This window comes from Suncus etruscus, chromosome 20 (genome assembly GCF_024139225.1).
Source record: "Suncus etruscus isolate mSunEtr1 chromosome 20, mSunEtr1.pri.cur, whole genome shotgun sequence".
In the NCBI taxonomy this organism is placed as follows: domain Eukaryota; kingdom Metazoa; phylum Chordata; class Mammalia; order Eulipotyphla; family Soricidae; genus Suncus; species Suncus etruscus.
In genome coordinates, this window is record NC_064867.1 from 44,259,598 (window position 1) to 44,270,823 (window position 11,226).

At 46.0% G+C, this 11,226-nt stretch overlaps 1 protein-coding gene across 1 annotated transcript; it reads left to right on the plus strand.

Moving 5' to 3' along the window:
- The first annotated feature begins 7,725 nt into the window (after positions 1 to 7,725).
- LOC125998026 (asialoglycoprotein receptor 1-like) lies at positions 7,726 to 10,891 on the plus strand. Its single transcript, XM_049766231.1, has 9 exons — positions 7,726 to 7,850; positions 8,048 to 8,137; positions 9,012 to 9,128; positions 9,259 to 9,354; positions 9,425 to 9,496; positions 9,839 to 9,925; positions 10,009 to 10,160; positions 10,235 to 10,341; positions 10,466 to 10,891. Exons 2-9 carry the CDS (start codon positions 8,071 to 8,073, stop codon positions 10,620 to 10,622), a joined length of 855 nt encoding a protein of 284 aa, XP_049622188.1. The 5' UTR covers positions 7,726 to 7,850; positions 8,048 to 8,070; the 3' UTR covers positions 10,623 to 10,891.
- Positions 10,892 to 11,226: the final 335 nt, after the last annotated feature.

Genomic DNA, 11,226 nt, shown 5'->3' on the forward strand with positions numbered 1-11,226 from the left:
AATACAAGGAGACCCCTACCCTTGAAGTTTCCTGGCATAAGACCAATTCTAGGCTCCAGGCAAACTAGTTTATTCAATCCAAGTCATTGTCTGTAGTGCCAATACAGTTTTATTTTTCACACAGTCCATTGTTGGCATCAGGATTCTGTATTAAGATCCTGGAATCTGCATATCCTACATTGAAGTCAGGCTGGTGTGGAGTATCCTCTAGTTTCACCTCACAATTAAGGGGCAATACAGAAAGCCCTGTCCAGTAAGCAGGTCATTGTTGTTGTTAAGTCTTCTCAGTGTTAAGGGAAGTCTCTTTTGAGTAGGTCGATGTCAGAGCAGCGGTAGGGTCTTCCCTGGTAGAGGATTGCCTCCAGGTGATGTTATAGACAACCTTGGATGTTTCGCAGATGTCTTCTCTAGATCAGGGGTGAATGGAGAATGCCCATTCTTCTGAGGCCTGTGCCAGGTCTTCATGTCAATGTTCAGGGTGTAAGGTCCCATTGCACTACAAGATTTGTGTGTTCTCGTGGGATGTTTTTATTTTATTTATTTATTTTTTTGGTTTTTGGGCCACACCCGTTTAATGCTCAGGGGTTACTCCTGGCTATGCACTCAGAAATCGTTCCTGGCTTGGGAGGACCATATGGGACGCCGGGAGATCGAACTGCGGTCCGTCCTACGCTAGCACTTGCAAGGCAGTCACTCTTACCCCGTGGGATGTTTTTAAAGGAATATAAAATGGGTATTTATTAAAAATCCTGCAAATGGCGCCAGACAGAAAACCCAGAAAGGTCAAATAGTTCGATGCTGAGGGGTGACACTGACTAAGCAATGCTGAGGGTCCCCAACATAGCACTAACAAGGTCCCAGAATCTGTGAAGTGTGGGGGACTGAACTCAGCTCAATCCTGAGCTCTTGGGGTCACCTAGCTCTGACTCACATCATTTCAGTGGTGGTGTTTACCAATATTGCATCTGTTGCAGCACACACTGGGCTGTGTTGTGGCCAGAAATCACTGGCAACAATGGAGCTTGGACAGCAGAGCTGCTGGATTTTACTTGGAACATGCTACAATGCTGAAAATAAACTCAGGGTCTCATACTGCAAGGCAAGTATCATAGCCATTAACTCCCATAACTAACATTTTTTTTTTTGCTTTTGTTTGTTTTTGGACCACACCCAGCAGTGCAACGTGGTTACTCCTGTCTCTGCACTCAGAAATCACTCCTGGCAGGCTCAGGGGACCATATGGGATGCCAGGAATTGAACCTGGTTGACTGTATGTAAGGCAAACACCCTACCCACTGTGCTATTGCTCTGACCCATCCATAACTAAGATCTTGATTACAACCTCATGAGAGAATCAGAGCCAATAACAACCATTAAGCTGTTTCCAAATTCTTGATTTTTTTGAAGAGTGAGATGATAAATACTGCTTTATAGTTGTTGTTTGGAGGTGATCATTTTTAGCAATAGATCCACTATCCTGATTCTTTTCTTTTTTGGGTCACATCCAGCATCATTCAGGTTATTCCTGGCTCTGCGCTCAGAAGTCGCTCTTGGCAGGCTGGGGGACCATATAGGATTCCGGGATGTGAACACCATCCATCATGGATCTGCTGCGTGCAAGGCAAACACCTACCATTGTGCTATCCGGGCCCTATACTCTTCTTTTTGAGGATCTTTTTTGTTTTTGATTTTGTACCAGTGGTATTCCTGGCTTTGTGCTTGGGGGTTGCCTCTGGCAGTGCTTAGGGCACTACACTGGCCAGATGGAACTCAGGCCTTTTATTTGTCAAGTCTGAGCCCAGCCTGTTGCAGGATCTCTCTGATCCTGGAGTCCTTTCTGAGTGACATTCAAAATGCCTTTTTCTAAGACTCATGGCCCTTCTCTGATGATTTTCTTTTCAGTTACCTGCTTTTACTCATTTTTTTCCTTTTTTTTTTTTTTTCTTTTTGGCTATTTCCACTGGTGCTCCAGGGATACTCCTGGCTCTGCACTCACTCAGAAATCCCTCCTGGTGGGTTTAGGGAACTATATGGGATGTGGAGGATTGAGTCCAGGTTGGCTTTATGTAAAGAAAGAGCTTTACTTTGTACTATATAGGCTTTTTGTTTTTGTTTTTTGTTTTTTGGGACACACCGGTGTTGCTCAGGGGTTACTCCTGGCTGTCTGCTCAGAAATAGCTTCTGGCAGGCACGGGGGACCATATGGGACACCGGGATTCGAACCAACCACCTTTGGTCCTGAATTGGCTGCTTGCAAGGAAAACGCAGCTGTGCTATCTCTCTGGGCCCTTTTGTTTGTTTTTCGGCCACACCTGATGATGCTCAGGGGTTACTCCTGGCTGTGCGCTCAGAAATCGCTCCTGGCTTGGGGGACCATATGGGACACCGGGGGATCAAACATCGGTCTGTCCTAGACTAGCACGTGCAAGGCAGATAGATGGCTTGTGGTACTGCTCCAGCCCCTGTACTAGATACTTTTTGGCCTACTACTCCTTACCTGCTTATTTGACCACCGAGAAAATACTGTTTTACAAGGCCAACATGTAGACCCTCATATAGAGGTGTATGTGGGATTCCTAGGTTTGTATCATACTTTATTCACATGCATTTTACTCTCTCCATACATTTCCCTACATTTCCCTAGTGGGCTCTGAACCTAGGAGTCTCAATGAGTGGAGTAGACATGCTGGTATACCTGAAAGCTGTATCATTAAATGTTCTGTATAAATGATGTTTTATATGTTTGGTCACATATACACATAGATATTGTGTTGTTTTCATATAAAGAGTCCTAGAGTTGGTGTGGGGATCATGAGGCCTTGAGACAAAGATTATCTAGTGGAGCTTAATCTAACCACATGAGCCCTTTAAAAGTGTAGAGAAGGGACCAGAAGGACAAAACAGTGGATAGAATGCTTGCCTTGCATTTCTGGCTGACCTGGGTTCAATCTCCAGCACTGCTTTTGGTCCCTCAAGCCATGCCAGGAATGATCCCTGAACACAGTGCTAGGAGAAAGTTCTGAGTATTGCAGGGTGTGCCTTAAAACCCAAACAACATGTATATACAAATGCCTATCCATGTATGGACATGGAAATTGTTATGCGGAGTGGAATGAGTCTGAGGGAGAGGGATAGACATGGCATAGTCTCACTTATCTGTGGGATATAAGAAAAAATAAGAGCATAGTAATAATATCCAGAGACAACAGAGATGAGGGTCAGGAGCACCGACCCATGATAGGAAGCTTGCCACAGAGCGGTGAGTGCAGTCAGAGTACTAACTACACTGACAACTACTGTGACAATGATAGAGAAGCAGAATGCTTGTTCCCGAGACAGGCAGAGGATGGGTGAGTGGGAGGGAAATGGGAGACATTGGTAGGAAAGTTACACTGGTGAAGGGCGGTGTACATTCTATCACTGAAACCCAACTATGAACATTTCTGTAACCACGGTGCTTGAATAAATTATTAAAAAAACCCAAAAACACACAAGAAAGGAAAAGTGCAAAGGTACTAAAAAGATACTTGCCTTGTATTTATTTGTCCCTGGTTCCAAAGCCTGGCACCACACCTGGTTCCCTAACCCATCACACACGTCCGGGGCACTCCTAGCACAGAGCCAGGAATCCCTCTGAGCACTGCCCAGGTGTAGCCTGGTTTCCTGCTCTGCTTCCCACCTTCAGTCTCTCCTTACACTCACTCCCACAAAAAGCTCAGAGGAAGGCAGAGGTTGAGCATAAGAAGGATTCCATGCAGTGTTGCTATCTGGAGATGGAGGGTATCACCAACACGAGGACTGTGAGGAAGCTGGAGGAGTAGAGTGACCTTGGTTTGACAACCATCAAGGAAATGACAACCAGCAAGAAAAATCGACTACAACCGATTCTGCCAGTAACCTGACTGGTCTTGGAAGTGAACTCTTCTTCGCTTGTAGACAAGCATTCAGTTCTGCTGACACCTTTGTATGCTCTGGGCATGGAACCCAATAGACTTGGAACTGTGAGAAATAAATGGTCAAGTTTATTTAATAAAATAAATTAATTAAATAATTAAGCTTATTTATTAAGTTCTTTTAGGTTATTATGTTTGTGGTATGTTGTTATTCAACAGTTAATACTTAATACATGAAGCTTTGTTTCTGAGCACCCTACATAGTCAAAGTATATATCCAGCCCTCTTTTTTTTCTTCTCCTCTTTTTCTTTTTCTTTTTTTTTCCTTTTTTTTTTGGCTTTTATTTTTGGGTCACACCTGGCAATGCTCAGAGGTTACTCCTAGCTCGGCATTCAGGAATTTCTCCTGGCAGTGCTCAGGGGGCCATATTGGATGCTGAGGATTGAACCTGGGCCAATGTGTATAAGGCAAGCTTGTACCCACTGTACTCTCTCCTACTTCCTCATTCTTTTTTTTTTTTTTTTCCTTTTTGGTCACACCTTGTTGGTGGCCAGGGGATACTTCTAGCTCTGTGCATTGGATTTACTCCTGGTTGCATCTAAGGCAAGCATCTTGTCTTGTCCTTATTCAGCCTTTATTTATTCAGTTTTTGTTGACCACAACTGGCGGCACTCAGAAATCACTCCTGGAAAGCTCAAGGGACCATAATGGGGATCAAACCCAGGTTGTCATGTGCAAGGCAAATGCTCTTCTCACTGTGCTATTGCTCCAGCTCCTCAGCCCTTCTTTTTCTTTTTCTTTTCTTTTTTTTTTTTTTTTTGTTCTTTGTTTTTTTTTTGGTCACACCTGGCAGCACTCGGGTTACTCCTGGCTCTATGTTCAGAAATCTCTTCCGGGGGACCATTGATCGGGGGACCATATGGGATGCCGGAATTTGAACCACTGTCCTGCTTGCAAGGCAAAAGCCCTACCTCCATGCTATCCTCTGGCCCCTACTTAGATTTTTTTTTTTCGTTTTTTGGGTCACACCTGGCAGCTCTCAAGGGTTACTCCTGGCTCTATGCTCAGAAATCACCCCTGGAAGGCATGGGGGACCATAAGGGATGCTGGGATTCGAACCACCGTCCTTCTGCATGCAAGGCAAACACTTTACCTTCATGCAATCTCTCCAGCCCCTTCCTCAGCCCTTCTTAAATGAGTAATATGAGGGAGGGACTATAGCAACATAACATCACAAACAAAACAATAAAATACAACACAATATAACAATGATATAACATAACAATAATATAACAATAGCATAAAACAATAACATAGAATATAAGTGAGAAAAGTTTGCCAGATGTATGAACCACATTGCGGCATTATTTATCTTTAGCTATTTATAAAAATTTTTAGAAAACTACCTCAGCTTAATTTCTGGCATTTGCAGGGGCCTTGCTTGTAAATATACCATATACCATGTACAGTTTGCTTCCAGTGATGATCCCTACTGACCTCATTCTGCATTTAAGGACACTGGACACTATTTTCAGCATTGACCCATATAGTGATCACTAATCAGTATTTTTTTGGGCAATGTAGTTATAGTGTGGAAGCAAGATTTCAAGAATGTTTTATTCCAGGGCCAGAGAGATAGCATGAAGGTAGTGTGTTTGCCTTGCATGCAGAAGGACGGTGGTTTGAATCCCGGCATCCCATATGGTCCCCCGAGTCTGCCAGGAGTGATTTCTGAGTGTAGAGTCAGGAGTAACTCCTGAGTGCTGCCGGGTTTGACCCAAAAACAAAAAAAATTTTTATTCCAGTATAACAAACTGAAGAATATAAAATCACATACATCTTGTTTGTTTTTTTTTTTTTTTAGTTTTAAATACTTTTTTTGGGAGAGGGTGTGATGTTCAGGGGTTACGCCCGCTCTTCACTCAGCAATTACTTCTGGAAGTGCTGGGTGTCTATATGAGATCCGAGGGATTAAACCCTTCTGGCCAGATACAAGGCAAGTACTTTATTCAAAGTTATTATGATTCCGGCCACTGGATTTATACAGTCTTGTGAGCAGCATCTGTCACTGTCTGGTATTTCCTACTTCTGCAAGGGTCAACACCACCAAGTGAAACGGCCTGTTTGTATGCCTGAATAAACTGGGTTCTACATAGTAAAATTAGAGAATGCTACACTAATAGTCCAATAGTCACTAATATAACTAATATAACTAATATATATATAAATATATATATATAATAGTAAAATTAGAGAATGCTACACTAATAGTCCAATAGTCACTAATATAACTAATATAACTGCCCATGGTACTAGCACGTCTACCAACAGTTAAGGCCCAGGGGGAACAGTCAAAACAGTGATATAAACATTTAAAGCACTTAAAGTGAGTAATAGGGAGGTGAAACAAAGGGCTAGAGGACACACTTTGCATGTGGGAGTTCTGGGTTTTATCCTCAACACTGCGTGATCCGCTGAACACTATTTGGTGTGATTCACAAATCATCATGAATGTGGGCTTTTCTCTCTTATACAAGCCATTCCACAGCTCACAGGATGTGAAACTAATGACTCAAGCCTAATTTTCTCATGGAAATAACTAACTTGGGGTTTTCAGAACTACACATTTAGGGCCTAAAATGAGACTTTTTATCATTTAATATGCCTAATTTTTGACTTAGCATAGTTCAGAGCCACATATGCCTTTATGATACAGCCCTCTCTGGACCCCCATGGGGCTGTGAGGGATGGCTTTCTGTAGGGATGGGGGCGTCACCATGGAATCTCATTCTGGTGGCCACATAGGGCAGAGTGACTAAGTAAAATCTTACCTTCAGGGCACATTTCTTCATTTACACCTGGCTGTGCGTAAGTTAAGGAGTACAGAGCCTTAAAATGCAGTAGGAAGGAGCTGGGGAGTCCGTGGAGATTTGTTGGTCCCATCCCAGTGCAGATAGAATGAGGCAGGAAAGATCACTCTACTTTCTCTCCTACCTGACCCTCATGCTGCTTGCAGGACTTTGTTCCAGGAGTAAGAGTGCTCTCTAGGAGAATAAACTGACAGTCAAAAGTTGGGGTTCAAATGTCAGGGTCACAGGCCCAGATTAGGCAAGCATAGTAACCATGACCCTCTGAATTCGGTCAGGGGTATTTGAACTGATTAACAGTTCTGGGAAGGCTGAAGCTGATCATACAGTGAATTTGTCTTACATGTGGCCAACCCCAGCACCACATATGGTCTCTGGGTCTACCAGGAGTAATCCTTGAGTGCAAATCTAGGAGTAAGCACCGAGCATAGTTGGGCATGGCTCAAAAAGAGAAAGACAAAACAAAACAGAAAATCTGGAAAATTCAGAGCCCATAAGTGTAAGGGGAAAGAAGGGGGAAACAGCACTTTATAACCTTTTTTCCTGGCCTGTGCCCCCAGTTTACATTAAGAGGTGAAGTGTTGGGGCCGGGCGGTGGCGCTGGAGGTAAGGTGCCTGCCTTGCCTGCGCTAGCCTAGGACGGACCGCGGTTCGATCCCCCGGCGTCCCATATGGTCCCCCAAGAAGCCAGGAGCAACTTCTGAGCGCATAGCCAGGAGTAACCCCTGAGCGTCACAGGGTGTGGCCCAAAAAAAACCAAAAAAAAAAAAAAAAAAAAAAAGAGGTGAAGTGTTAAGCATGCAGGGATGGAAGAAACAGAGGATACTCTGTCCCTGGGGAGCTCATCCCCCACTCAAACCCCCTGTTTTCCCAATCCTTCACCACCTCTGTTTACTGTCCAAAGTCCCGGGCACCGGATATGCCAGTTTCAACCTGCTCAGACACGCAGACCAGTGCACAGGTCTGAACCTGCCCCTTTAACTCCCACCTTCTAGGGTTGTCCATACTCCCCACTTTTTAGGATACTGCCCCTTTCTTAGTCTGGGATCTGAACAAGAACCCAAGATTCAACCTTTTGATCTTCAGCAAGTAAAAGGGGGAAAAATATACATGGGAGGGAATGGAGGAAACCTAGTACGTGTATGGGAGACAGAGGGGTTGCCGATGTTTTTTATATGGGGCAAGAAGGGGCTACATGCATCCACCGATCACTTAGAAATGGGCTGCATACTGTATCCCAGTTCTATTTTGTCCCAATCTTATCCCTTACCCCAAATTTGACCTAGTCTCAGGACCGGTCTCCTCTACCATGACAAAGGAATATCAAGACCTTCAGCATCTGGACGGTGAGGAGAATGATTACCAGCTCAGAAAAGGTAAGGAGATGTACCCCCTACATTTCTAGAAGGCAACATCACCCCTTCTCTGCTCCTGCTCATTCTGTGTTTCCGGAACTATCTCTGAGTTATCTCATTTACAGAGAGTCCTGGTTTTGAGACATCTCTTTTGAGGGGGTACAGGGACTGGAGTACATTTCTGGATACCTCCTGATCCTCACCTGCCCACTCCCCAGGACTTTGGGGACAGCATAAGAATCATGGGTGTGGAAGTAGTTAGGAGATTGTCTCTCTCCTCCTTTCTCCCAATACTTGAGAGCCTTGGCTGTGTATTGAAGTTTAGAAAGCATGTGTAGTTAGTGCTCAAAGCTGAGAGAGGCTGAAATCTTTTTGATCGTGAGAGCAGAAATACTGGGATAACTGAAGTTTTTGGGGGGTGGGGAGTGGCAGATACTCTTTGATAAGGGTATTGAGGGGAAGAGGGAATGGGGAAAAACACCCTCATTCAAGCTCCCAAGGGACAGGGTTCCATGGACCCATCTTTTTTCTCTGCATCCAACCAAAGGGAAATGGGATTCTTGGTGGGGGGTAGAAAGGAGCCTCTCCTCTTGCCCTTTTTCTGGGGAGTCCCTCAATGTTGGTGGCCAACTCACTAATCTCCAACTCACAGTGACACAGTCTAGCCACTAGATGGCAGCAAAGGCCAGGGCCCGTTAGTGCTGTGTCTGTCGAGGGAAACTGGGCTCCAGAGCTCCTGACACTGCTATTTGGCCTCTTGGAATCATGCACTGCCTTGATTTCTTCATCTAAACAGACCCTTCCACTGGCCAGAGCAGCCCCCTCTCCTCACAGAGTCCCAAAATTCAGCCTCCCTTTTCCCCCTGACCCTTTCCCCCTCTGGTTTCCTCAACAGAGCTGTCTCCTGCCCCAACACTCTGGAAGCGCCTCTGCTCCAGCTTCCGGCTGCTCCTGCTCTCACTGGGCCTCAGCTTCCTGCTACTGGTGGTGGTCTGTGTCATTGGATCCCAAAGTGGGTGCTCTATTGATGGGTTGGGACGAGGGGATGTTGGGGTCCTGGTGGGAGACTGGGGTGGGAGTGTTGTGATGGTGGATACGGTCCCCTCATTTTGTGCCCTCCACTCACTCCCTGTCCTGCTCAGACTCCAAACTGGAGGAGGAGATGCAGGCTCTGAGACAGACTTTCAGCAACTTTACAGAGGACATCGAGGACCAGGTTAAGGGCCTGAGCAACCAGGGTAAGGAGGTGGATACTGAGGGGCTGTGGAAGCAAAGGAATGCTTGACCCTGAACATGTCTCTCCCTTAGGAGACACTGTGGGCAGAAAGATGAAATCCCTGGAGACACAGATGGAGAAACAGCAGAACAACCTGAAAGAAGGTCAGAGAGAAAAAGGGGCACCAGAGCAGGTTCCAGGGTGAACTAGGAGGCCCAAATGATGCTCAAGGGGCTCAATGTGAGGGCCTCAGGATGCTGTTGTAGGAATTACCTGGACTGCTTCGAGGTCAGGTCACACCTGATTGTGGAATGTGGGGGGAGGATGGGGTGTGAAGCCACCTTAGTGGGACTAGGGTCGGAGGCTTGATATGTATTCACCTTACCTCCTGCACTCTCTCCCTGGCCTGCTGTGACTCATCTTTGGATCCAGCACATCAATGACAGACCCTTCTTGCTTCCCAGGGTTCATGCTCTTTCCTTCCCATTTTGCTTTTATCTCCCCAGAACACTCTTCTTTGCTACTCCATGTGGAGCAGTTTATGTCCGACCTTCGAAGCCTGAGCTGTCAGATGGCTGTCCTCCATGGCAATGGTAAGTGGGGCCCCAAACTGGCTTTACTGCCCATGATCCTTCCACACTCTATTAGCTCCCTCCCCTCCGTCTGTGGTTTCCAGTCTCTGAAAAGACCTGCTGCCCGGTTAACTGGAAGGAGTTCAGGGGTAGCTGCTACTGGTTCTCTCACACTGGCCAGTCTTGGCTTGAGGCTGATACTTACTGCAAGCTGGAGAACGCCCATCTGGTAGTGATCGGCTCAATCGAGGAGCAGGTGAGGGCCCTGGGGCAGGGGGTCAGCAGGGAAGTTTCTGGTCTAAGGTGAGCTCACCATTTCTTTCTCCTCAGCAATTTGTCCAGCAGCACATGGGTTCAATGAAGACCTGGATAGGCCTCACTGACCAGAATGGGCCCTGGAGGTGGGTGGACGGCACAGACTACGAGAAGGGCTTCAAGTAAGTGTGCGCCTCTCTCTAGCCTTGCTGTTGCAGCCTGTCTGGCCCTGGGTACGAGTCTTATGAGGGTCATCTTGGCTGAGGGTCTGGCTTCCTGGGACCCCTTTCTGTCTGGTCTCTGCAGAAACTGGAGACCAGAGCAGCCTGATAACTGGTATGGACATGGACTCGGAGGAGGGGAGGACTGTGCCCACTTGACGGAGAATGGCCAATGGAACGACGACCACTGCCCGAGGCCTTACCGCTGGGTGTGTGAGACAGCAAAGAACACCATCAGCTAGGAGCCTCCTCACCCTCTAATGTATTTCCTCAAGGCTCCACGGAGGGGGCTGGCAGGGCCGAAGAGCTTCCTATTTGGGACCCTCCTCTACCTTTGAGAGATTTTCATCTGGGATACTAGGAACAGAAATGATGGTTTCCTAGGAATAGAGAATGATGTTCGGTGGGGTGGAGAGTGGAAACTATGAAATTATTTTCGCAGTTTATGAGGTTATTATTGTCATTTTTTTGATAAATTGTAAGATGGAGAGAAAATATAACAAAACTCTAAGTTGTTTGGTTATGGGGTTTAGGAATTGGATATGAGATGGCAGCATGTTGGCTTGGTTGTGTTGGGCAAGCAGCAGAGACTATGAGGAGTGTTTTCGCTTAAGGTTTTCAGCTGTTTGAGTCTCAGCTGTTAAGTATTAGTTAGCAAGGACTGTGCCACCTACAGCCATCTTCCCTACACTCTCAAACAGAACCAATGTATTGAGTGCTTCAAAAGCTTTACTTGTGGGGCTGGAGCGATACTACAGCGAGTAAGGTGCTTGTCTTGCACACAGTCAATTGAGGTTAGATCTACAACAGCTTATATGGCTTCTCCAAGCTCCTCTGCTCAGAACC

Excerpts from the sequence above, each read along its gene's own strand:
- LOC125998026 (XM_049766231.1), top strand. The coding sequence starts at position 8,071 with ATGACAAAGGAATATCAAGACCTTCAGCATCTGGACGGTGAGGAGAAT. Across the intron at positions 8,138-9,011 it reads TGATTACCAGCTCAGAAAAG|AGCTGTCTCCTGCCCCAACA; the intron begins GTAAGGAGATGT and ends TTTCCTCAACAG. Across the intron at positions 10,161-10,234 it reads TCGGCTCAATCGAGGAGCAG|CAATTTGTCCAGCAGCACAT; the intron begins GTGAGGGCCCTG and ends CTTTCTCCTCAG.